The sequence below is a fragment of the Arachis hypogaea genome, chromosome 11 (assembly GCF_003086295.3).
Source record: "Arachis hypogaea cultivar Tifrunner chromosome 11, arahy.Tifrunner.gnm2.J5K5, whole genome shotgun sequence".
NCBI lineage: Eukaryota > Viridiplantae > Streptophyta > Magnoliopsida > Fabales > Fabaceae > Arachis > Arachis hypogaea.
The window spans coordinates 104,239,356-104,266,647 of NC_092046.1; the positions used below are offsets into that span (position 1 = coordinate 104,239,356).

Below are 27,292 nucleotides of genomic sequence, written 5' to 3' on the forward strand. Positions count from 1 at the left end.
AACTTATCAGTACAAATACATCAAAATTTCTTAACAATACACAAAATGTCTTAGTTTTACATAGAAATTTGTTATAAATACACAGAAATATTTTTTTTAATGCTGCATCTTTTTCTTTTTCTTTTTTCTTATTTCTTTCTTTCTTTAGTTGAATGAATATATGTTCATTTTCTTTCAAATAATTTTGTAGCATTATGTGTTTCTTCTTCTTTGATTTTTTTTTTTGTTTTTATTCTTGTTAAGAGAGTAAAACAAAGAAAAATTTAGAAAATTCTATGGCAAAATTTTTGGATCAGACAACGTCATCAATATGATAAAAAATAACGATACCAATAACGACGATACGTATAAAAAGAAGACCACGATGACGATGATGATCATGATGAATATCGATGATGAAGATGATGAAAGAGAAGGAGGAAAAGGAAGGAGGAGAAGAAAGTCCAATGAGAAAAAAAAAAAAGAGGAGGAAATGGTGTTTGTGACGACGATAACTAAAGAAAAAATAACAAAAAAGAAAGAGAAGAAGAAGAAGACAAAAGAATGACAAAGAAGAAGAAAGAGAAGAAGAAGAACGTACAGTAGGAGAGCGGGAGTGTATATGACTTATTAGACTTGTTTAGTTAAATGATTTGTATATAGAGATTAATTCTACTTTTATTTATCAGGAAAAAAATCATTTAAGTACCTAACAAAAGTTTGTCACGGTATAAGTCGTTGGTATATTCGAACTATTTTTGCCTTCTCCAAACCTGCTCCAATTCTATAATTAAACTGCCTTTCGTCTAAACAGCAAAAACAAAGAGCGAAACGAGCAAACACGGCTAAAATAATAATAAAATAAATTAAAAAAGAAACAGTATTGGCAACGTGACACATAAGATAGGTTGAGCGAAGGCCGAGGGGGAATGGAGATGATGGCGATGAAGAAGACAGCGGCGGTGTTTGTGGTCAACTTGCTGCTTTTGGTGGCATTTTGTAGTGCGATCGAATCACCGCAGTACACACTAATCCACAAGGAGTCGGAATTCGAGATCAGGCTCTATCAACACTCTGTTTGGATGTCCGCGCCTGCTCTTCTTCAACTTTCCTTCCAGAAAGCCACCTGGAACGGTTTCCATAGGTATGCTACCTATTTATTACTTTCTATCCACACCAAGATTCAATTCAATATCCTAGAATGGGCTAGTAGAATTTAGGAACCATTGCTGCAAAAATTATAGCGTCAAGGCTGAAGATTGTTGAAATTTATTTAGTTTGGGTCATCAAGATTCAAGGCCAGTGCTTTTTTGTTTTGAACAAAAGAACTCAACACTCAGGTGGAGCAAAGAAAGACAAGAACAGAAAAAAAAAATCCGATATCATCTCCGGCATAGCCATCAACAACCTGAATTATTTACCACACCGCACAAGAAAAAGTTTGAGCCACACAATCAACAACCCCCTGTTGTCAAGGATTAAAACCAAGAAGTTTGTCTTAATACATTGGACAATGTAAAAAATTTAGTAGTTTTGTTATTCTTAACCATTTTATTATTATGATTGTGTCCATACACGTATTCTTTTAGGTGTTCAAGTACAGCAGTTGTTTGTTTTGAACCTTTGTAGGTTGTTTCAATTCATACAAGGTGCCAACCTTAACTTCTCTCGAATTCCCATGACTGCTCCGGTGCTGACAACAATGGTCCCCGGAGCTGGACCCCTCGAATCACAAGGGTATTATGTTAGTCTTTACTTGCCTGTCAAGTTCCAAGCCACCCCACCACTCCCATTGCCAGAACTCAGCATCAAGCCCCACAAATTCGCCAGCCACTGCATTGCGGTCAGAGAGTTCTCTGGTTTTGCCAAGGATGATAGGGTTGTCAAAGAAGCTCAAAAGCTTGCCACCTGCCTCAGCAGGTCCCCTTGGGCTGACTCAACTCCCTCCAGGAGTTCTTACTCCATTGCTCAGTATGATGCTCCTTTTAAGACCGTTAAGCCCCGGAACGAGGTTTGGGTCGACATTGATGCCCCTGATTTGGGTTGTAAATCAGTTGATGTTGCAGCATATTGAAAGAATTGTTGTTGATCTAGTATTTGGATGCAAATGTTGTCAATCATAATATGCTGTAATAGCATTTGTATATGACTATATGTTAATAACTTAATATCAAAAGAGATCAGACTCACTTGAAAAATATTTTTCTTTTTCCCTTTTGTAACTGGAACTGCCTCCTTCATGTGGTCTATAGTTTGTGCATTTGTTTTTCCTTTTAGAATGTGAAAAAATAATTATTTTATTAGTCAAATTCTACATATAGGATTTGGATGGTAGAAAACGGTATGGAAAGAAAAGTACAAATTTCTATATCAAGTAGTAAGGGGCGATCCGCGCTCCACAAACTATGGATTACAACAATCAAGTACCGCAAAAAGGAGAAGTTTATCTACTTTTTAATAACCAAATGAAATGTCTTTCACAACAATCAACTTTTCACAAAGCTTAGGCGAGTTTCTACAATTCTATGTCTATGTTTTAGACATAACGTTGCTTTAAAGCTAATAAAACTTAACTTCTGTAAAGTGGAAAATACCGGTACAAAATTGTCCTTAGTCAGTGAAAGCTCCGGCGTCACGGGATCCACCAGCAGACCCATGAAAAATTAAGATAACGAATGAATCACATGTTTGATTGATTTTCAAACAATAACCCTTACAAGCAGGCTAAATTACTAGCAATATTACACGTCAAGATTGCACAAGCACTCAGTCATTTTTAAAGAATAGCTACTACGAGTCTATGACCAACTTTAGTTTCAAATTCACAGCCTACACGGACTTAATCTCAGATATTGCCAAATACATGAATAGCATAACTTTAGGTGTACAAATATCATTCTTATATATCAATATATCAATTGAAGAATCAGCAATGAATACGTGAGAGTTTTTCCCACTATCTTTCATTAACGTTTGCCAATTGGCATCAAAAGCTTGGTATAAAAGCCACTTTCCTCTAGGTGTGTGGTTTTAAATTTTTGATGACCCAATTAAATAAGCACCAAGTTTCAAACCTCTTAGTATCATGTCTTATTAAAATGAAGTTATGCAAAGGTCAGAACGATCAAGAACACTGAATTAATAGTTAAAAAGAACGCCGTCTTATATGAGTATATGTTGGCAACGATAAGCCAGAAGCAGAAGCCCTCCTGCTTGGCATTGGTAGCTTGATTTGGCTACAATTAACAATCAATAAAACAAATACAAGTACAGCAAAGAGCAAAGTTGGAGAAGAAAGGACCTTGACATTCCTTAAGGTTGAGATGATAGTCTCTGGTTTGCGGTTTGTTGAATTTAACCATAGAAATTTACCTTCAACCATTGCAGCTCCTAACGTCCAGGAAACATCACCTGGACCAAACACCATTTCAACATCGCCAAGACACATTCCATAGTCGATCAAAGATGCCATATAAGCCACCTGGAAACAAAATTGTCCCATGTAATTTGAATTATCAGAAATACTGCTCAAGCCAGCCCATAAATTTGAACATATCTGTTTGCCTGAATCCCAAACCATTGTTAGGTTGGCTCTTGGGCTCAAATTAAGCTTGTTGTAGACAAAAAAGAAACCAGACAAAGCATGAAAGCGCTTGATTGGGTGTGCAATAGCTGTTAAATTAGGTAGACTGATGCCTGTAAGGTGCAGAATGAAGCATAATAAGTTTCTGCATTTTTATGTGAAAATCATGGAAACAAAATCCAAAGTAACCACCCCCCTGATTTCCTTGTTCTTTTTGCCTTCTGGTGGGTGGGCCAATGGGGATCCCTACAATGATAATAGGGGGGTAGACTACACGCTAATCATGAAAAGTAATGCATTTTCACGTTATCAACACTTGAGAAGTAAACCTTTTTGGTATCAAATTTGTGTATGTAGTATTGGATTTCACTGTTGCTTCTTTTCTTCTTTTTAATGTGATCTTTTCTGTCGATAATTCTGTCGATAATTCTGGTAAAAGGGTGACAAATTGAGACAAAAACCCAATGGTAAATTTCTTACTTATGTCGGTGATTAACTCTGATAGAATTTGCTTAGCCAAAATGAATTTCGCAATTTTTAATTAACATATAATGTATAAAGAGTTAAAGAGCTATGAGAAAAATTTCATCATCCCGAAACAACTTAGGAGTGTATAAATTCAAACTATATAAACTTACCAATATGAGAAAATGAACTTGCTTCGCAGTCTTTGCCAGCATTTGGATGTGGAACTTTAGTATTGCTTGAGTTCATTGAAGAAGCAATAGCTATTTCCTTGCATTGCTCCCAATCAGGATCTCCAATAAGTCGTAAAGACCGAGGTTTCGTTTCATTGGGTTGGCTATGATTTTTCTGATATGTGGCGTCAAATGCAGAGCAAGAATTGCAGGTATAATTTTGTGCAAAAGTAGACATCAAACAAGGATGTCTGATAATAGAGACACTTCCAATTCCTTCTGCAATTTGACTATTTCTGAGCATAAGAACTGTCCTATCAAACGCTTCATTTAAACCAAATGCAGGCAACGAGTACGCCACAATATTATGCTCAATTGAACTAATCCTTGATGTCATAACATGAGAATCATCTCCAGCACCATTGTCTACCTCTACCACAATCTGCAACGATGAGCCACCCAAATCAAGAATCCCAAAAGTACGATCACCTTGATAACCATCAAATCTTCCCATCTTGTAATTCAAAGCCACCCAACCATAATAAGCTTCTTCCCTCCCACTCAGAACCCTTATCCAACTCTTCCTACACATAAATGAATGACCTTTCACAACTACCTCAACATCTTCCAAAACTCGCACGGCATCACTTCCGGGAAGCCTCCTCAGACCAGCAGTGGCCAGAACAAAAACAGGTGTTTCCCTATGCATTTCGCGTGGGATCACATTCTCTGCCCAAGCAATCAATGGCTCCAAAGAATTCCTCACTCCCGAAGAATCATTCACAAACTTGTCCAACCCGGGTTCAGTTTGCATACAGTGATACTGACAAGAACTCTTCCAGAGTGAGTTCTTTGTTGTTGAACTGTTATCAGGATAAGAATTCAGCAGAATTGGCAAGCTACCATTGCTTATAACCCCAATGTTCCACTCATACACGTTCACCCGTGTACCAGTGCTTCCACAATCCACAACAACAGTGTAATACGACGCCGCATTGAAGTGACCATTTCTACCATAACCTGACTCCAAATGAAAACCCAGTAACAACAGCAGAGTGACCAAAATTGCTGCAAGGATTCTCAAAATCCATTTGCGATTGACGAATCGTTTGTCTTTGGAAGGGGATTTGGGGAATTCCATTAGAATAAGGGAATATAAAAAGAAAAATCTAATACCAAACCCGTTATTTCTTTCATGTATTATTAGTCCATAGTTACATAATAGATCAGTGTTTCAGCTCCAACTATGAAGAATTCACTTGTAGCTTGGAAGCGTAGTAATGAAAATATAGAAAAAAGGATTCACGAACCTGGTACTTTGATTTTTGATCCGCAATTATCTTTGAATGGTGTTGGTATTGAAATTTCAGATCTGAGTTCTCTGCAAGCTTAGTTCTTTTCAGTTAATCTTTTTAGGGCAATTTAAGTTTTAAAAAAGAAAAACGAAAGAACGAAAAAGGGCGCAATTAGAAATAATCAATATTATATTATCATGCTAACTTGCTAAATATTGAAGTCATCCTTCATCAAGCTTTCGCGATTAGAAATATGAGTTAATAGTCAAAATCGTCCCTGAAAGATACCTCGATCTCCATTTTGGTCCTTGAAAGATAAAATTAATCAAAATCGTCTTCGAAAGATACACGACTTGGTCACGTTAGTCCTTCCGTCAGTTGGACGATGACGTGTCATGTTAAGTGCCACGTGGCATGATGACGTGTCATGCCACGTGGCAGATCAGTGACACATGGCACGCCACCTGGCAGGTCAATGACACGTGGCATCACTTGACATATAAAAAAGTTTTTTATAATCAAAATAGTCTTTGAAAGTCCAATCATAAATCATTTTCATTCCTCAAATTCTAAAAATTAGTCAAACTAGTCCTTAATAGGATCCTCTTAAGAGCACTATTCATAAACAATGATTCCGAAGGTTCTTCTCCTAAAAATTCAGTATCAATAGCAGCATTAGCCATCAAAAGGTGAAGTTAAAAAATTGAACTCCGAGCTGAAACACTACTACACAATAATATCTACCCATTCAATCAATCCAAATCAAAACACCATTACATTTCAACAGAAAATCCTGCTATTTCTGAGGAAGAGTGGAAGTTACAGACCATCTATTTGTAAAAAGTACTGACTGAAAATGGATATTGATCCTCTTATCCGCACTCTGCACTCCGCACAATGCTTTCAGTGGCAGTTTCTTCTTATCCGCACTTGGCGCCCTTTCACTTTCACTTCTCCACCTACTTCACTTCTCAGCCTCAACACTCATAGGTGTATAACATTGTAACTTTTCAAGGTAAGTAAACTGCTAACTAAACACCTCAGTAAGACAAGCTTTAGAGAAAAAAGGTGGATTCTAGAACAACATTTAGATGTGAAACAAGTGACTATGAAGTATGAACTTAATTGAAGTGACAAATGTTAACCTTAGAAATCTTGATATAATTGAAGGGTTGTTAACTGATCATACCATATTTGAACAAGTCTTGAGGGAGTGGCTGGAAATTGCTGGCAATGGCATATATAATTCCGAGTACAGCAGCAGTTGTGATGTGATGCTGCCAAAATAATTAACTCAAAACCAAAGTTATAAAAGCAAATAAGTGAGAGGTAGGTATTTGGTATTAGCATACCCCTGATCTAAAAAGAGTAACTCTGCTTTCTCATCCATACTAAGCACCTCAGGTCGAATTCCCAGATATGGAAGAGTTGTGGCCTCAACCAAACCTGTCAAAACAAAACTGCCTGGGAATAAATTAGTGGATTAAAATTAAAATCGTATTATTAGGATGTGGTTAGTTCCACGATAAGGTTTTGAAAACACACCCTAATCCACAAGCGAGAGAGGTTAGTGTAACGGTTTGCCATTCCCAAGGTACCTCCCATCGGCTGAGAAGAGGCCAATTGGTATTGGGTTTGTTAGGTGCGTTGAAGAAGCAAACAGAATGAAGATTCCGTGGAGTAGGTGGAGAAGTGAAAGTGAAAGGGCGCCGATGAGTGTTGAGGCTGAGAAGTGAAGGGGAGTGGAAGAGGGAGGAAGAGAGAGAAGAAGAAGAATCTGCCACCGAAAGCATTGTGCGGAGTGCGGAGTGCGGATAAGAGGATCAACTGCCAGCCGCAGCCGAGGGAACCTCTGATGCTGTGATTGGGATTGAGCCGGAGAACGAGCTGCCCAGAGCATGTGCCATCGAGAAAGGGTGTGAAGAAGGCGGCGATGAGGTGAAGGTCTCTGGTGGTAGCAGCTGCGAAGTGGAGGAGGTTGTGGACGAAATTGTGGTTGGAGAAGGAGCTAAATTGGGGGAAGGTGAAGAAGAACCTTGCATTGATGAATTGCAATGTTTGGGAATTGAAGATGATGCAAAGAAGAATAAGAAAAAAAACTGTGAAGAAGAAGAGAAGAACGACGACGTTTCAAGGCTAGGAGAGCCTTCTACCAAAACGGTGTCGTTTTGGTTGTCTGCCACGTTGGCAGTTAACGGTCCACGTCAGTGGCCGTTTGCCAACTCAGCTACGGAGATGACGGAAGGACTAACGTGACCAAGTCGTGTATCTTTCGAGGACGATTTTGATTAATTTTATCTTTCGAGGACGATTTTGATTAATTTTATCTTTCGAGGACAATTTTGATTAATTTTATCATGCAAAATAATAAAAAGAAAATTCATTTAATGTCATACATTTTATTAAGGAATAAGTACTATTTTGGTCCTTAACGTTGAGAGTCAGAATCAAAACCGTCTCTGATGTAATTTTTGACTTAAAATCGTCCTTAATATTGCATTTCATTTTAAAATCGTCCTTTTTAATAAAAATTTTTAATTTATTCCAAATTTACCCTTACTTTAATAAAAAAATATAAAATTAAAAAAAAAAAAAGAAAACGCGTTTTGTGGGGGGGGGAGGCAAAGGGTATACGAAGGGGGAGGGGAGGGGAGGGGGAGGGGGAAGGGGAAGGGGGGAGGGGGACGGCGCCGGCGACGAAGCTTGGAGGGGAAGGGGAAAGGACGTGGGGTTCGGGGTTGGGGGAAGGGGAAAGGACGTGGGGTGGAGGTGGGGGGAAGGGGGAGGGGGAAGGGAAAAGGGGGAAGGGGACGGCGGCTATCGCTGTCGCCTCGGCTGTTCCCATCGCCTCTGTCTCGTCGCCTTGCCGCCTCACCGTCTCTGCCTCTGCCTCTGCCTCGCCGCGTCTGCCTCGCCGCCTCGCCTCCGCTTCTGCCTCACCGCCTCGCCGACCCCACCGCCACCCGCCGCTTCTTCTTCTTCTTCTTCTTCCCCCCTTCTTCTTCTTCTTCTTATTATTATTATTATTGTTGCTGATTTGTTACTGATTTGTGGAATATTATTGTTGCTTTCTGTTTCTGATTTGTTGATTTTCTGTTTCTGCTTCTCTGTGTGGAGGTGGAGGTGGAGGTGGGGGGAAGGGCAGACGGGGAGGGGGAGGGGACGGGTGGGGACGCGGGGTGGGGGGAAGGGGGAGACGGGGAGGGGGAGGGGACGCGGGGTGGGGGTGGGGGTGGGGGAGGGGGACGGCGGCGGCGTTGGTGGTGGTGTTGGTGGTGGTGGAGTGGCAGTGAATGTTGATGATGATGATGATGGTGATGATGATGTTGATAATGGTGGTGGAGTGGCAGTTGGTGAGGGGTGGTGTTGGTGTTGGTGTTGGTGGTGATGGTGGTGGTGGTGGTGCTGGAGCTGGTTGTGGCGGTGGTGTTGGTGTTGGTGGCGGTGGTAGTGGAGGAGGTAATTATGTTGATAGTGGTGAGAGTATTTTTGTCCAAAAAAATTAAAAGAACGATTTTAATACGAAAAAAAACGTTAAGGACGATTTTAAATCCAAAATGAGAAGAAGGACGAAATCGATTCTGGCGCTAAACTTTAGAGACCAAAACCATGCTTATCCCTTTTATTAACTAATCAATTTAATTTCTAAGTTTTCAAATTCATTTGGTTGATTTTTGAGTTTTTTAATCTGAATTTTATAAGCGTGAATTAAATTATTTTTTTATTTATTTTTACAAATTCTCATATGACATTTTAATGGGATGTTGATTTGTATCGTAAAATATTAGGTATTATAAAATTTAGAGATTTAATAGATAAGCATTATATATGGCATTGCCATGCCTTAGTAATTTACTCTGTTAAGATGAAAATAATTGATTAATGGTTCAAGAACCAAGTTAATTAAGATCTCAATAAAATATGCTGAGAAAAATACTGATTAAATTAAAAAAATATTAGATGAATATATTATTTTTTTAATTAAATTTAATTAACTTCTTTTATGTTTCTTCTCTTTTTTTTCTTTTATTTAAAATTTTCAATTATCAATTCTTAAATTATTAAATCGACTTAATTAAACTTAATCATTAAAATGACTCGAATATATTATATAATACTATCATTAAATTAAATAAATTAAGGTTATTAACACTACGGCCCGCCGCCCCCGGGGGGTGCTAACTCATTTAATTTTGCAATTCAATAAAAGAATAGGTTAATATTTTATATATTAGACATGATTTACAGTAATATTATGTTATTTTTTGTAATAATGATGATGATGATTTGAACATTTTTTTATTTATTGGATATTGTTAGACTTTATTTTATTTTTTATTTTTAAATAAAAAATTTAATTTTTTAATTTAAAAATTTAAAAATAAAAAACTTTAATTTTATAAATTTTTAACCTTGTAAAAAAAAATTATTTACCGAATAATTATGCATTCGAACTACGATGTCCGAACTCTTGACTTTTTTATTGTTGGACTTTTTAAAAAATTTAAAATAAATTAATTTTAACAAGTTAATTTTTTATTTATTTATTGGATATTATTAAAATTTTTTATTCCTCTACTTTTATTAAAAAATTATTTTTATTTTATAAATTTAAAATTAAAAATAATAAATTTACATATTTTTTATTTATTGGATATTCTTAAATTTTATTTTATTTTTTTACTTTTAATAAAAAATTTAATTTTTAGTTTAAAAATTCAAAAAATAAAAACATTAGTTTTATAAAATTTTTATTTTTTGTAAATTATTTTTTTGTTTTTTTATTCATCGGATAATGCAGCACCTGGACCACAACGCTTGGACCCTTGACTTTTTTATTGCTGGATATTTAAAAATTATAGATTAAATTAATTTTAGGACAAATCACTATATTAAGCTAAGGAGAGCAAAATTTTACACAAATCCGCCAAACCAAAATCTGGTTCATGAATAAACCAATGCACGTTTCTATATAGTTCGAACCAGGTCAATTCGAACTCAAACTACATGTAAATCGAATCAATGTAATTCGAACTATGTACACTCACACACACCCACTAATTCGAATCAACCTGATTCGAATTACACACACAGAGTCATTCGAATCATGGTGATTCGAATTACTCCCCAGCACGCAATCCCAAGTAATTCGAAACTGCTTGATTCGAATTACACAATGCTTAGTTCGAATTAGGCTGGTTCGAATTATATAGGGCCAGACATGTATAAATATGGTGTGAACATGAATTGATCTCATTAGAGTGAGAAAATGGCTAGTGAGGAGAGTTTTGTAGTGTTGGTTTACCACAGAGGATCGATTAAGAGGAAAACACGATCCGGTGTGAAGTTCACCGATAAGGATCCTCTCAGTATTTTTATGAGGCCTACGACGAGTTATGATGACCTTGTTAATTCTGTACTACAGAAACTTGGTCTGGAAGGCGTGAAACGGGTTAAGAAATTTTTCTATCGCATTCCAATCTCGGTGCTGCAAGAAATCGTGAAGTATGATTGTTACACGATCGGGAGTGATGAGGACTTTCAGGTCATGTTTCATTGTCGTCGGCAGTTTCCCGAAGTTAGGACACCTGAACTATTGGCGAAGTTGGTTGATGTGGTATCCAGCTCCGGGGGTTCGAACCGGAATACCCACACCGTAGGCACGGTAGCCGGTTCTAGCTCCAGACCTGTTGGTGCATCTTCGTCCGTCCCTGTGTATGAACCTCCGGTCGAGCCTGTCGCCTCCGCTTTCGTTCGCTGTTGATCTCAACTGTAGTGGAGGCAGCGAGGTTGGAATAGGGGATATTGTGCTGACCTCTTTACAGTGTGCTGCACCGGCTGGTCTGGGCGATGCATTGTTGGATGATGTAGACGATGATGATGTGGAGCCGGATATCATTGCTAATGACAGTGGCGATGATATTGGAGCGAGTGATCCAGCTGGGGCGGGAGGTGGTTCTAGTTCTGTACCCTTCGCACTTTTCATCTTTGGACTTGGATGCAATGAGACAGGAGGGCGCTCCTGGGGAGCCTACTGGATTTGGTGCTAGAGATGCCGAAGGGTCTGCAGGTCTGATAGAGTTTCAGGTTGGTCAGCAGTTTCAGGATAAAGATGAGGCTGTGTTAAGTGTGAAGACGTACAGCATCCGACGCGGGGTACAGTACAAGGTGGTGGAGTCTGACTATCACCGGTATGTTGGGAAGTGTTCTGAGTTTAGGAATGGGTGCACATGGTTGATTAGGCTTAGTCTCCGGCAGCGCAAGGGCATTTGGTAGGCCAAACGGTACAACGGACCACATACGTGTCTCGCGACGTCCATCTCCAGCGACCACAGGAGTCTAGATTATCATGTGATCTCGGCATTCATCATGCCAATGGTTAGAACTGATGCATCCGTCAGCATCAAGGTGCTCCTGAATGCGACGACAGCACCCTTTGGGTTCAGGCCGATATACAGGAGGGTTTGGTTGGCGAAGCAGAAGGCCGTTGCCCACATCTATGGTGATTGGGATGAGTCATACAACGAGCTCCCTAGGTGGGTGTTAGGAGTTCAGCTGACGATGCTTGGTACTGTTGCCGTCCTTAGAATGAGCCCCGTTCGAGTTGGGGGCCAGGTGGACGACTCGCAAGCTTACTTTCACCGACTCTTCTGGACGTTTCCATCATGTATTGAGGCATTCCGTCATTGCAAGCCCTTGGTGAGTATTGACGGCACCCATCTTTATGGCAAGTATGGGGGTATGTTGCTAGTCGCGATTGCACAGGACGGGAACTCCAACATTCTGCCTGTTGCATTTGCACTGGTTGAGGGTGAGAATGCCGAGTCCTGGTCCTTCTTTCTCTCCCACCTCCGTCAGCACGTGATTCCGCAACCGGGTCTGCTAGTTATATCAGACAGGCATAACGGCATCAAGACTGCGCTTGAGGCTCCGGACGGAGGATGGCTACCTCCAGCTGCCTACCGTGCATTCTGTATTCGACATGTGGCAGCAAATTTTGCCCTGACCTTCAAGGGCAAGGACGCAAGGAGGCTTCTTGTGAATGCAACCTATGCTAAGACTGAGGTGGAGTTCGATTACTGGTTTGATATTCTGCGGTCTGAAGACCCTGCCATGTGTGAGTGGGCGAACCGGATCGAGTATTTATTGTGGACTCAGCATCGGGATGAGGGTAAGAGATTTGGTCACATGATGACAAACATCTCCGAGTGTGTTAATTCGATCCTGAAGGGGGTCAGGAATCTCCCTGTGTGCTCGTTGGTGAAGGCGACTTACGGGAGGTTGGCCGAACTATTCGTTCGCAAGGGGAGAGGCTAAGGCCCAGTTGGAAACTGGACAACAATTCAGTCAACATCTGGTGAAGTGTATAGAGGCCAATCTGAAGACGGCGAGGTGCTTTATGGTGACTTTGTACGACAGAGATAACTCGGAGTTCACCATCTCAGAGACGACACCTACTGGTTCGTTCTCACTTGGTAGCTACAGGGTGTCACTCGGGTCTCAGACATGTGACTACGGATACTTTCAGGTACTTTATTTCCCGTGTCCTCACGCCCTGGCATACTGTGTCTATTCACGGCTTACTTGGCAGCCGTATGTCCACCAGGTGTATCGTCTTCGCTCCGTGTTCAGTGTGTACCGGATGGGGTTCACACCTCCCATTCCTGAGGATTTCTGGCCACCATATGATGTGCTGACAGTGATACCAAACCCCAACAAGAGGCGTGTGAGTGAGGGACACCCCAGGTCCACCAGGATACGGACTACTATGGACGAGACGGATCCGAACAGGCCGAAAAGATGTGGGCTCTGTCGGCAACCAGGACACACACGTCGGAGTTGTCCACAGGTTGGAGGACCAAGTCACATGGGGGGGGGAGATAAGTAGGTGTATTGTTAGCTTTATTATTACGTTGTTGAAGCTTTTGTATTTAGAGTCCACTGTTTTAGGATTTGTTACTTGAAGTTGTTAAGTGAAAAACTTTGTTTAAGTTAATGTGATGTATTTGACATGCGTTCTTAATTAATCGATGTGTTCTGTTTCTTAAGCAAAATATCACAAAATATGACATATATGTACGTCGATAAAACAACATACACCAATTTTCAAATTAACTGATACACAATAAGGCAATAAGGTACGTAACATAAATAACAAAATACAAATCGGATCCTACACATACATAACTTAAATAAATAAAGTAAGCTAACGTACAACACTGATCATAAACATAAGTCATACACATAAACAGGTCATCTAAATAGATGCGAACCGGTGAAGCAATGACGGGGGACCCGTGTCCTCTGACCTCTCCGGACGAGCGGCTCCTCGTCCTCAATGTCATCCTCGTCATCGTCCAGGTCTGCCTGTGGAGGTGGCCTAGGCTAGACTGGCAAAGGACGTGAGGAAGAACCTGAAGGAGCTGACTCTCCGCGGACGAGTGCCCTGGACGGTCCGGCAACTGAATATGCGCCTCCAGTATAGGCGGAAGGAGGGGTACCACCCAACGCAAAATAGTCATGAGCAAGCACAGAAGGAGGCTCGTTCAGATCGACATCTAAGGGTGCCTGTGTCCCCGTAATCTGACCTCGCCGACGTGCCGCATCATCCTCCTGCATAATGGCACTGATCTCATCTAGGAAGTGTGAACCGCCGAACTCCGCATCAAGACCATCACTGGCCAACAAGTCTGAAAATAGTATCCCCTGACTAACCCATGTCTGACTCTCATGAAGTGCGTGGTCGTCACCGGGGACACCAACGAAGTAATCGCCGAGTGGCCCTGATCCAAGTCCACTGTCACCTTGGGCCGAACCATCTCCCACACCGGACCCATACCACTCTCCACCATGACCTCCATGACGAGGACTAACGCCCCCTATCTCAGCAGGGACCCCCGGCCCCCTCCACCAACATGGCCTCCAGCATCTCCCCGCCAGGCCCATGCTGATCACCATCGTCGTCATCATCACCATGACCACCGTGATCGTCCACCCCAGCACGCGCCCTGCGTCGGCCTCCACGCCTTCGTCGTCTGCCTCCACCCCTCCCTGCCGCGTCACCCTCTTCCATGGCCTGGTCGAGCCACCTCCACTCACGCTGGCTCCGTCGTGTCCCGACACGAGCTCTCCGCTCAACCCGACGCCTATCCAGAACGCTGTCAACACGATCCATCTCAGGCACTCGTCCAGCACCCCTCTGCGTTGCCTCGACAAGAATAGGCACGGCTCTCAGATCCCCAAAGTACATCTCTGGTGACAAGAATCTCTTACCATGCTGACCCCACCAATCCAAGAAGTCATGTGAGGGACCTGGGTCTGCGACAACATCAAACCGGAGAACGTGATCCGCACGGCTCTCCCAATGAAGATGCCAGAACTGCAAACTGTATGGGAACCAATGATCACCGCCTCTGCCATCCTTCAACATCGAGAAGTCTATGTTCAGGGCGGGCTGGGGGCGGGGCTGTACTCCACCGAACTGCGGTAGCACCCGATCAATCTGATGCCACTCTATGATGGCAAAATATATCAATGCCGTCACACACTGCCATAACGCCGTATGACGAGGCTCCAACACCTCCGGATGCACAACCTGAAGGACGTCGGGAGAGCTATACGGCATCCAAATAAACTGCAAATACATATCAATAATGTTAAGCGATATCATGATGCGAAGTATGAAAGGTTACTTAATTAAAAATAAGCGGTTAGTATACTCATATCCCCTGCCTGTAACAGGTCTATCCTCATCCTCCACATCTGCACCCGAGGTCCCTTCTCGCTAGCAGAAGGATTGTAACCTGACCACCTGCAACTCACATCGGTGTTATAACGAAAGAAAAGTATGACCAAATAGTATAACATTATAAGCGGACATGGAATAAAATAATTTAATACGAAATAGAAAAGTCCGACAATAGTACCTCGAGGCCAAGGGCCAGCTGAACGTATCATACCCAGCAGGTCTAAACCCAGGAAAGCGCTAAAAGATCCAAGATTGAAGTAACTGTAACGGGCTGGCTAACTTCACCATATGTCTGTTTGCCACTCGGCACATGCACCGGTACAACCATGCTAGTGCTGCTGACCCCCAACTGTAGCCACCCATCTCCTCAACCCTAGCCACGTAGGGTAGCCACCTAATGTGAACACGATTGCCGGACTTGTCGGCAAACAACTAAGTGTCCAACAGTATCATGATATAGGCACGAGCATAGCGCCTGACTATCTCCTCGTCGGCTCCCTTGGGGCACTCTCCAAACGTCTCCTGGAACCAGCTGTAGTTCATTGCAAACTTCTGAATTTGGTTCGCAGGAGGTAACACACCAAGCAACTCCTGGAACCACACCCAAGCTGGACGGCCACCGTGGATGTATGTCTGGACATCCGTCAAGTAACCACTGACATAACGTCCGTTGACCAGCAACCCCAACTGGTACGCCACGTCCTGTAGTGTGATCGTGCACTCCCCGAATGGCATGTGAAATGTGTGCATCTCCGGACGCCACCGCTCGACGAAAGCACTGACAAGGGACTCATCCAATCTGAATCGTCTATCGTTAAGTCTCGCAAGATGGTATAATCCCGCCATCTGCAAGTACGGAATGTACCTCTTGTCGAGTTGCATGCCCTGCTGCCACCGCATGTTAGAGATGTATCGCTGGTGCTGCACATATGAAGAACAGCATAATTAAAACCACTTACAATACCACTAACATAAACCACTAACAACATACCACTAACAGAAACCACTAACATAAAAAACTAACATAAACCACTAACAAAAACCACATGCAGAACCATTAACCAAACCACTAACAAAACCACTAACATAAACCACTAGCAAAACCACTAACATAAACCACTTGCAAAACCACTGGCATAAACCACTAACATAAACCACTTCCGAAACTACTAATAAAACCACTAACATAAACCACCAACAAAACAACAAACAAAACCACTAAATTAAACCACTAGCAAAACCACTAGCATAAACCACTTGCAAAACCACTGGCATAAACCACTAACATAAACTACTTCCAAACCACTAACATAAACCACCAACAAAACCACAAACAAAACCACTAAAATAAACCACATGCAAAACCACTAACATAAACCACATGCAAAATCACTAACAAAACCACTTGCAAAACCACTAACATAAACCACTACAATAAACCACATGCAAAACCACTTACAAAACCACTTGCAAAACCACTAAAACAAACCACTAAAAAAAAACTTTGACTACTTACCTCGTCGTTGATGACCTCAACTATATGAGCAACTCCATCCAAATAATATAGTCTTTCCGGATCATCCCCATAGCCTAAGTATCCTGCTCGAGCCGTTGTCGGAGCGAATCTGGGTCGTTTTCTCAGGTATTGGTGGGGTATGAGAATGAAAAAGTGATTCGAATGAGGTTGGTTCAAACTCCTTTTATAGCCAAATCCAGTGTAATTCGAAACACCCCAATTTGAATTACTACTAGAGCCAGAATGTGAGTAATTCGAATCAGCCAGATTCGAATTACTTAGGGTTTTGTGCAAAAGTGTAATTCGAATCAGGCTGATTCGAGCCTGATTCGAATTAGTGGGTGTGTGCGTGTGTATAATTCGAATCAAGGTGATTCGAATTACATGCAAATCAAGTTCGAAACAAGCTAATTCGAATTATATAGAAATGTGCATTGGTGGATTCATGAACCAGTTTTCGGTTTGGCTGATTTGTGTAATTTTCTGCTCCCATTGGCTTAGTTATGTGATTTGCCCTTAATTTTAATAATTAAAAAATTTTTATTAGATATTATTGGAATTTTTTTTACTTTTAGTAAAAATTTATTTTTTAATTTATAAATTTAAAAATAAAAAATAATAATTTTATAAATTTTTTGTTTACTAGATATTATTGGACTTTATTTTATTTTTCTAATTTTAATAAAAAATTTAATTTTTTAATTTAAAAATTTAAAAATAAAAAATTAATTTTATAAAATTTTAAGTTTTCTTAAATTTTTTTATGTTTTTTATTCACTAGATAATGCTTGGCCCCTGGACCATATCACTGAGACCTTTGACTTTTTTATTACTGGACTTTTTTAAAATTTAGAATAAATTAATTTTAAAAATTTATTTTTTCGTTTATCGAATATTGTTAGACTTTTTTATTTTTCTATTTTTAATAAAAAATTTAATTATTTAATAAAATTCATAAATAAAAAAAGATTTTTATCAAATTTTAAATTTTTTAAAAAATATTTTTTATTCATCAGATAATGCTTGACTCGGTGCCTGGACCTTGACTTTTTTATTGCCGGGCTTTTTCAAAAATTTAGAATAAATTAATTTTAATCATTTAAATTTTTTTTATTGAATAATATTTGAATTTCTTATTTTTCTATTTTTAGAAAAAAATTTAATTTATAAATTTAAAAATAAAAATTAATAACTCTAAATATTTTTCGTTTACTAGATATTGTTGGACTTTATTTTATTTTTCTACTTTTAATAAAAAATTTTATTTTTTTAATTTACAAATTCAAAAAAAATTTTGTTTTATAAAATTTTAACTTTTTAAAAAATATGTTTTTTATTTTTTCATTCATCGGATAATTACGCAACCGAACTACGACGCCCGACCTTTGACTTTTTATTGCTGGATTTTTTTAAAAAATTTAAAATAAATTAATTTTAATAACTTCATTTTTTTTGTTTGTTGGATGTTGTTGAAATTTCTTATATCTCTACTTTTAGTAAAGAAAATTATTTTCAATATATAAATTTAAAATTAAAAAAAATGATTGTACATACTTTTGTTTATTGGATATTGTTGGATTTTATTTTATCTTATTATTTTTAATAAAAAATTAAAATTTAGTTTTATAAATTTTTTTTACTATTTTGAAAAATTATTTTTTTGTTTTTTATTCACTGGATAATACTTCACTCGGACCACGACGGGACCTTTGACTTTTTTAATGCTGATTTTTTAAAAAAAAAATTAGATTAAATTAATTTTAATAATTTAAATTTTTTGTTTATTGAATATTGTTGGAATTTTTTATTTTTTTACTTTTCGTAAAAAAATTATTTTTTTTAATTTAAAAATTAAAAATAATAATTTGACAAATTTTTTGTTTATTAAATATTGCTGGACTTTATTTTATTTTTAAGTTTTTTTTAATTTTTTAGAAATTCAAAAATAAAAAATTAATTTTATAAAATTTTAATGTTGTAAAATTTTTTTACTTTTCGTTTTTTATTTACTGGATAATGCTTCGCCCTCAGACCATGGTGCATGCTTAATCCTTTGACCTTTTTAAAATTTATAATAAATTATTTTTTTGTTTACTTGATATTTTGGACGTTTTTTATTTTTCTATTTTTAATAAAAAATTTAATTATTTAACTTAAAATTCATAAATAAAAAATAGCTTTATCAAATTTTAAATTTTTAAAAAATATTTTTTATTCATCAGATAATGCTTGACCTGGAATCCAGACCTTGACTTTTTTATTGTTAGACTTTTTCAAAGATTTAGAATAAATTTATTTTAAAAATTTAAATTTTTGTTTATTGGATATTGTTGAAATTTTTTATTTTTTTACTTTTAGAAAAATATTATTTTTTAATTGATAAATTTAAAAATAAAAAAATAATAACTCTACATATTTTTTGTTTAATGGATATTGCTAGACTTTATTTTATTTTTTATTTTCAATGAAAAATTATTTTTTATTTAAAATTTAAAATTAAAAAATTTAATTTTATAAAAATTTAGCTTTTTGAAAATATTTTTTTGTTTTTGTATTTACAGGATAATTATACACCCGAACAACGATACCCGGACCCTGACTTTGTTATTACTGGACTTTTTAAAAAATTTAGAATAAATTAACTTTAATAACTTCAATTTTTTTTATTTATTGGATATTGTTGGAATTTTTTATTTCCTTAATTTTAGTAAAAAAAATTATTTTTTAATTTATAAATTTAAAAATTAAAAAAATAATGACTTTACATATTTTTATATATTCGAAATTGCTGGACTTTTTTTATTTTTATACTTTTAATAAAAAAATTTAATTTTTAACTTAAAATTCAAAAATAAAAAATTTAGGTTTATAAAATTTTATTTTTTTAAAAATATTTTTTTTATTTTTTTATTCACCAGATAATGATGCACTCGGATCACAACGCTTGGATCCTTGACTTTTTTATTGATGGACTTTTTAAAAAATTTAGATTAAATTAATTTTAATAATTTAAATTTTTTATTTCTTGGATATTGTTGATATTTTTATTTTTCTACTTTTAGTAAAAAAATTATTTTTTAATTTATAAATTTAAAAGTTAAAGAATAATAATTTTTACAAATTTTTTATTTCCTAGATATATTGGACTTTGTTTTCTTTTTCAACTTTTAACAAAAAAATTTACTTTTTTGTTTAAAAATTCAAAAATAACAAATTAAATTTATAAAATTTTAATTTTTAAAATGTTTTTGTTTTTATTTTTTATTCACTGGATAATGCTTTGCCCCAGACCACGACACTCTAACCCTTGACTTTTTTATTATTGATGTAATACCCTATCACACAGAACTTTACGCTTAAGTTCGTAAATTAGAGGTAGTGAGGTATTACGACCTCTAAAAGTAAAATTGCATACATAGACATATATGAAGATAAATTTAACTAGGAGACTTGAAGAAAAAGTTAAACCAAACAATCAGAATTCACGTCGCGCACAAATTGAAAAGAATAGAAGCAAGATAACGAAAAACAGAAAAGACAAGTTATATACATCGATTAAGAGTTCTAAAAAGATTTTATAACAAATTCTAGTCTCGAACTGCGAAGCAAAGGCTAGCTAGAGAATATATATATATATATAATATAAAATATAAAATTTTCTTTTTTCAAGTTAATCTCTAGGAGGGACAAAATGCAAATATATACCCGTCTAACTAGAATAATCAAGCAACTATTGTTTGCTTAATTCATTAATCCTCGTGGGATCGACACTCACTCACTCAAAGTTTATTACTTGGTACGACCCGGTGCACTTGCCCGTAGTTCTACAGATATTAAACTGTAAATTTTGTATCAAGTTTTTGGCACCGTTATCGGGGATTGATTGTGATTAACAAACTACCGGTTGATTGATTACCTAGATTAGACACTTTTTCTTTGTGTTTTGTTCATTTAATTGCTTTTATTTCTTTATTTTCTATTGCTAGTTAACTGTTTGTGTTATTGCCTCACTAAGAATTTCTTACGTGTGACATAAGAAATTTCAATTTCTCTTGGTGATTGTGTTTGCTACAAAGTAATCAAGAAAGAATGGAGTATACATCATCCTTTGGTCAAGCAAATTTTATGAGATATTTTCCACCACCACAAAATGATTCAAGTTACTATGCTAATGGTGGCTGGGAATATCAAAAACAAGGAATGATGGGGTTTGAGCAATCAAACCAAATGGGATACTTCCCAGGGTCACAAAATGATTCACATTTTTATGAATTTGACAACTATCTAAATTGTGGTTGGAAAGGTCAAAATAAAAGAGAATTCAATGTTCCATATCCCATTCATCAAGAGCCATCATCTCTGGATACATTTATGCAACACTGTCCAACCTCACCTCCTAATTTTTCATATCAAAATTCTTCACCACTTGAGTATGTCTGATAAATCCCATTTTTAGGGTTTATCTTGTGCTTAATTTAGGAGATTTTATCACATTTTCTCACATTTATCCAAGGAATTAGCATGGTTTCATGATTGTCTCGTAATTTGTGCTTAAGTGTGAAAACATGCTTTTTAGACCATTAATTGTTAATTTTAATTCACTTTTGATTTCACAAGATGCCTTGATATGTTTGTTAGTGAATTTAGGATAGAAAGGCTAGGAATGGATCAAAGGGATGGAGAGGAAAAGCATGCAAGAGGAGAACTCATGAAGAAACAAGGAGTTGGGATGCTGAGATCGACACGCACGCGCAGCAGACGCGCACGCGTGGAATACGAGGTCGCATGGCGACGCCTACACGTACATGACATGTACGCGTACATGACGCGTACGCGTGGATAGAAAATTGTCAAGCGACGCGTACGCATGACCCACGCGTACGCGTCGGTGCTCGCACGTGACTCACTTAAAGGCAATCCGCTGGGGGTGATTTCTGGGCTTTCCAGGCCCAGATCCAACTTATTTCAGAGGCTATTTAAGGCAGAATTCAAGGGGGAGTCATGACCTTCCAACACATTACATCACATTAGTTTAGTTTAGTTTAGTTTTGGAGGGAAAGTTAGTTTCTAGAGAGAGAAGCTCTTTCTTCTCTCTAGAATTAGGATTAGGTTTAGGTTAATTTCTTAGATCTGGATCTACTTCTTCTCTTGCTTCAATTTTCCTTTTGCTTTATGAATTCTTATGTAGATCTCTATTTCTCTTTCAATACAATTTATGATTTCCATGTCTTTTCATGTTGCTTTGATTTTCTATTATGGATCTATTGCCTTTGTTGTTAGATCTCTCTTTAATTCTTGTAATTCATGTTGTTTACCTTTATTGCCTTCTATGTGTTTGTTGAAATGCCTCTTTTAGTTATGAGTTAGATTTTGTTCCTCTTGGCCTAGGTAGAGTAATTGGTGACTCTTGAGTTATCAAACTCCTTTGTTGATTGATAATTAGAAGTTGCTAATTAACTTGAATGCCACTAAAGCTAGTCTTTCATCATGATTAGGCTAGGACTTGTGGAATCAAGTTAATTCATCCACTTGACTTTCCTTCATAGTTAGAGGTTAACTAAGTGGGAGCAATGGACAATTTTTGTCACAATTGAGGAGGATAATGAGGATAGGACTTCTAGTTCTCATACCTTGCTAAGAGCTTTGTTAGTTGTTAGTTTATTTTCTTTGCCATTTATATTTATTGTCTATTACCTCAAAAACCCCAAAAGATACTTCATAGCCAATAACAAGAATACTCTATTGCAATTCCTAGGGAGAACGACCTGAGGTTTGAATACTTCGGTTATTTTTATAGGGTTTGTTACTTGTGACAACCAAATTTTTGTATGAAAGGATTCTTTGTTGGTTTAGAAACTATACTTGCAACGAGAATTCATTTGTGAAATTATTTACCATCAAGAAGCCATTCATCAAAATGGCGCCGTTGCCGGGGATTGCAATGGTGTTATGTTATTGGTTATTGTATATATGTGAATATTGTGAATAGCTTGATTTTTGGATTGCTTGTTAGCTTTGCTAGTTTTAGGACTTTGTTTCTTATTTTTCCTTTTCATTATGAATTCTCACTTTGGCTATGAGTTTGGTTTTAACTGTGTTGTAGGAAATGGAAGCTTTAATGAGGATGTGTATCAAAGATAGAACACTCAAAAGTGGGAGAAGCCATATACATATGATCAATCCTATTGGCAACAACCCCCACCAATGCACTATGAACAAGAGCCATTCTATGATGCATATCAATCCAATGGCTATGGTGAATCTCCTTGTAATTTTCAAGAACCACCACCATATGCCTATGAGCCATACCCTCAACATAACCCTCAACCATACTCACAAGCCCCTTTTCACCAACCACCTTCATATGACCCTAATCCATATCCACCATTCCAACAACCATATGATCCATATGAACCACATATAGAGCCACCCCCTCCATACTATTACCAAGATGAACACTTCCAATGTATAAAAATTTTTAACCACAAGATGAATTTTACTTTCCACCACAACCTCCCATGGAAGAATATTCATGTTCGTTGATCCAAGAGTAAGATGATCTTACTTATGCTAGAAAGTTGGAACAAGAATCAAGAGATCACCTCAAGGTATCAATGGATCGGCTTCAAGAAACCATGGCATGTGTTGTGCAACAAGTGGAAAAATTGGAGAGTGTTGAACCGTCACAACCCTACCAAGAAGAACCACCTTCCTATTATGAACCCTTTCTCCAAAATGATGAACCCTCTGATGAGTCCATATTTTTTGGTATATTTTAGTTTTATTTGAATGGATTTCATCATATAAACCCACATTTATTCATCCAAATAGCATGCTTTTGTGTTCTCTCCCTTAATTGTGCCTAAATGTGAAAACATGCTATTTTGTGCTTATTTTAATCACTTTTATCCCACTTTTATGCCATTCGATGCCATGACATATTTGTTGAGTGATTTTAGGTTCTAGCAGCAAGTTTGGCAAGGCAAAAGTGGAAGGAAGCATGTACAAAGGGAAGAAATATGAAGAAAGCAAAGGAGAAGCACACATCGGAGTGTGCATGCGCACAACCACCTGTACATACGCACAAAAGCCACAAAACCATGTGTGCGTACACACGACAACCTGTGCGTACGCACAAGAAGAAAATTAGCATGTGTGCGGACGCACACACCTGTGCGTCCGCACACATCCCAGCGCGTGACTCATTTATTGCAAATCGTTGGGGCAATTTTTGGGCCACTAGGGCCTAATTTTGGGACTTTCTGAAGCTGATTGAGTGCTATATGAAGGAAGGCCTTACTCCATGTAAAGGGGGGAGGAGAAATTAGGGTTAGTTTAGCATTATGTAGGTTGTTCTCTAGAGAGAGAAACTCCCTCCTCTCTCTAGAATTAGGGTTTGTTAGTTTAATTTCTTGTAATTTCTACTTTTAATTCTTGTTTCTATTTACTTTTCCTTGTCATTTATTATTATTGCTTCTTTGCTCTTGTTCATTTCTCTTGTTATTTTCTTTATTTTGTCATTTTTATGTTTTATGACACTCTTGTTAATCTTCATTTTTATTTAATGCAATTTATGTTTTATGTTCATTTATTGTTTTCTTTAGTTGTTATTGTTATTTGTAAGACCCCAAGTTTTCGAAAATTAATTTAATAAAATAAAATTTAATTTAGTTATTATTATTATTATTATTATTATTATTATTATTAAAGTTAAAAAAAAAAGAGGAAAAGATTGGCCGAAGCCATTGAGAGAACGAAGAAAGAAATAGAATGTGGCTTACTATGCATGTGTGTGTATATTGTTTACTATATATATATATATATATATATATATATATATATATATATATATATATATATAACCAAAGGAAAAGGAATTGAAAACGTGGCATGTATGGGTGTAGATATATATCATACTAATGACACCTAATGAACTCATAATAACCACAAATCTTCTATTAATACTATCAACCCGTAGTTATCTTCCTTTTCCTTTTCCCTTTATTCATCACCAAGTGAGCTTAAAAGGAAGAAAGAAAGAACCGAGAGAGAAGAGAGAAACTGTGAATTTCCTTGAGTTTTCGATATCGAGTTCTTGCAATCTGTAATTCCAATTAAAAATCTAATCTGGTAAAAGTGTTCGTATCTTCCTCCTTTACGTGTTGGCATTACGTTTGTCCGGTGGAAGTCGACGGTGACGTAGCTTTCCTACCCCTTGAGCTTGGCCAACTGGAGTTCTACGAGGCACGGAGGATTTCGGACGTTTTTCCTTTCAGCAGCTCGGTCAGAAAGTTTCTCCAAAGTTTTCGTTGATTTTGATTTTGTATGAAGGTAGGGGATTTATTTTTAAAGATAAACGTTTTTAATTTAGAATACCTACAAAATTAATTGAATAATTACAAATATATATATATATATATATATATATATATATATATTAATAATAGTAATGTTATTGAGTATGGGTTATTGCTGTGAATGTGACTGTTTTTTGATTATTAAGAATTTCGCTGATTTGAGAATTGTTGAGAAAAAGGCTGGTGAATTGTTGAGGAATAGGGAACCCGTAAAGGTGGTTTAGACCGAATTTTAAAGAAAATGCCGCCGAAATTTTATAAAATCTGAGGTTTTATTTGAAAAGTTATTTTAAAAGATTTGGTTTTAGAAAATTAAATTATTTAAAATATATTTAGTTAAGAAAAGATTTACTCTATTTTAAAGTTTGATTTATTAAGAAAAATATAATGTTTTAAACCCAATCTTTTAAGGAGAGATTTTGTTTTAAGTAAAGATTTGAGATCGGTTTATTAAGAAAAGGAATCTCTGCCACAGGAGAGCAGAGAACAAGGATTTAAAGAATATATTAATTAATGAAGTGTCTGCCACAGGAGAGCAGACGTGACATTGTTTGGGCCTTAGTGCCAAATGTAAAGTGGGGACGCCCCACACACTGAGAACTATTTTTCAGATGTACGCTTATTGATTTGGAAAGTCACACTGATGCGGCCTAGCCGTATGACTTATAAGCACACTGATGCATCTGGAAAGCCATATCTGGGACTCGTGCCCGGGTAATGTCGGGAGCGGGTAGGCAACCGACACATGAGCTCATGGCCTGCGTTAGGGATAGACATGCATCATGTTGTTTGCATATTTGCATTTGATTGCGCTTGCTTGTCTTATTACTTTGTGATTGTATCGTTTGTCTTGTTGTGACTTACTTGTACTTTGAATTGAATCTCTTGCTTGCACTACTTGTTTGTGAGTGTATTTAAGTGATTACGAGTTGACATTTGACTGAGGATTAATATGTGGCTGAGAGACAGAAAGTGTGACTAATTTTATATTTAAGTTTTGTTTTGAGTTAAGAGATTTTAAAAGGAGGTAATTAATTATCTAAAGTAGAACCAAGAGTATTTTCAAAGGGTTTGATAAAAATATATTTTTTATTGAGTAAAGTTAATTATTTGCATCTTATTCCATTACTTTTACGGCATTCCCATTTCCTACTGAGAACGTGTGGTTTGTTCTCACCCCAAATCTTCCACCCTTTCAGAGACTCAGGTTCGGAGATTCAGTAAGAAGCTGCAGACGATTAGTAGATTTACTTGTGATTCATGTTGTTTTTATAGAGTTCCCTCGTTCTTGTTGCTTTAGCTTTTATTTTATCCAGAGGGATAGGTATTGTATTTGAGTTTTACATTGAATCTAATTGTATAGCATCTATTATTATTAATAATTATGTGATTATTATTATTTGAAGATCTTTTGTTATGTGAATTTAATTACTGAAATCTTTTTCTGAAATTTTCTTAAAAACTGAAACACGATATCGACGTAAAGGCTCAATAGTAAATTTATAATAAAGGAAATCAGGTCCGTAACGCCTTACTTTTGGTACGATCATGACGTGCTAAAAGTTAGGGTGTTACATTATTTTCTTGCTTTGGTAGCTTTAGAATTTATTTTAATGCATTTTAATATTATTTTATTTTCATGCACACCAAGTGTTTGATAAAATGCTTGGCTTAGTTTTTACTTAGTTTTTCTCCACTCTTAGCTTGAAATTGATGACTTTGGTGATCCTTGAGTCATTGATGTCCATTCTTGTTTGATATATTAGAGTAATTAGTTGATTTGGTCTCCCTTGACTCTATGTGACCCCTTAGTGTTGACATAGGACTTAGGGATTGAAATCAATTATGCCTATTTGACTTATCTTTGATGTAAGGTTGACTAAGTAGGATTAACTCTTCATAATCATCATGTGTTTGTGGTCAATGGCTAGGATAGGTAACCTTAGCTCTCAATTGCTTGCTAAGAGGTTTTCTTGCACTCTAAGTTTCCTTTCCTTGCATTTAATTGCTTTTGCCTTTTATTGCTTTGATGTTTAATTTCTTGCATGTTTAGTTTTCACACTCTTGGTTGAGAAATTAGATGTTTGGGTGGAATTGAGTTGTGGATGTCCATTCCGCATTGTGTGAGAATAGTTAATTGGTTTGGTTTCCATTGACGCTAGTCTTTCACTAAGTA

General features: G+C 36.9%; 2 protein-coding genes across 5 annotated transcripts; one reads left to right on the forward strand and one right to left on the reverse strand.

The window, feature by feature from the left end:
• The first annotated feature begins 923 nt into the window (after positions 1 to 923).
• LOC112722330 (uncharacterized) lies at positions 924 to 2,053 on the forward strand. The gene is made up of 2 exons (XM_025773318.2): positions 924 to 1,123; positions 1,609 to 2,053. The coding sequence occupies exons 1-2, from the start codon at positions 924 to 926 to the stop codon at positions 2,051 to 2,053; spliced, it is 645 nt and encodes a 214-aa protein (XP_025629103.1).
• On the reverse strand, positions 1,494 to 5,718 carry LOC112722329 (probable apyrase 7). Of its 4 annotated transcripts, XM_072207068.1 has the most exons (5): positions 5,511 to 5,652; positions 4,201 to 5,313; positions 2,574 to 3,675; positions 2,170 to 2,249; positions 1,494 to 2,069 (listed from the first exon to the last, which is right to left on the reverse strand). In XM_072207068.1, the coding sequence occupies exons 2-3, from the start codon at positions 5,012 to 5,014 to the stop codon at positions 3,125 to 3,127; spliced, it is 1,365 nt and encodes a 454-aa protein (XP_072063169.1). In that variant the 5' UTR covers positions 5,015 to 5,313; positions 5,511 to 5,652; the 3' UTR covers positions 1,494 to 2,069; positions 2,170 to 2,249; positions 2,574 to 3,124. The 4 variants fall into 4 exon arrangements, with proteins under 4 accessions (XP_072063169.1, XP_029146064.1, XP_072063168.1 ...); XM_029290231.2 differs by having other exon boundaries at positions 2,574 to 3,460; positions 4,201 to 5,718; XM_072207067.1 differs by having other exon boundaries at positions 1,494 to 2,012; positions 4,201 to 5,678.
• Between the last annotated feature and the right edge of the window lie 21,574 nt (positions 5,719 to 27,292).

What these genes read in the sequence shown, in the direction of transcription:
- LOC112722330 (XM_025773318.2), top strand. Translation starts at nt 924, where the DNA reads ATGAAGAAGACAGCGGCGGTGTTTGTGGTCAACTTGCTGCTTTTGGTG. An exon ending in ACCTGGAACGGTTTCCATAG is followed by an intron (nt 1,124 to 1,608) that starts GTATGCTACCTA and finishes GAACCTTTGTAG; the next exon opens with GTTGTTTCAATTCATACAAG.
- LOC112722329 (XM_072207067.1), bottom strand. Translation starts at nt 5,341, where the DNA reads ATGGAATTCCCCAAATCCCCTTCCAAAGACAAACGATTCGTCAATCGC. An exon ending in AAGTTCATTTTCTCATATTG is followed by an intron (nt 3,676 to 4,200) that starts GTAAGTTTATAT and finishes TGCACCTTACAG; the next exon opens with GCATCAGTCTACCTAATTTA.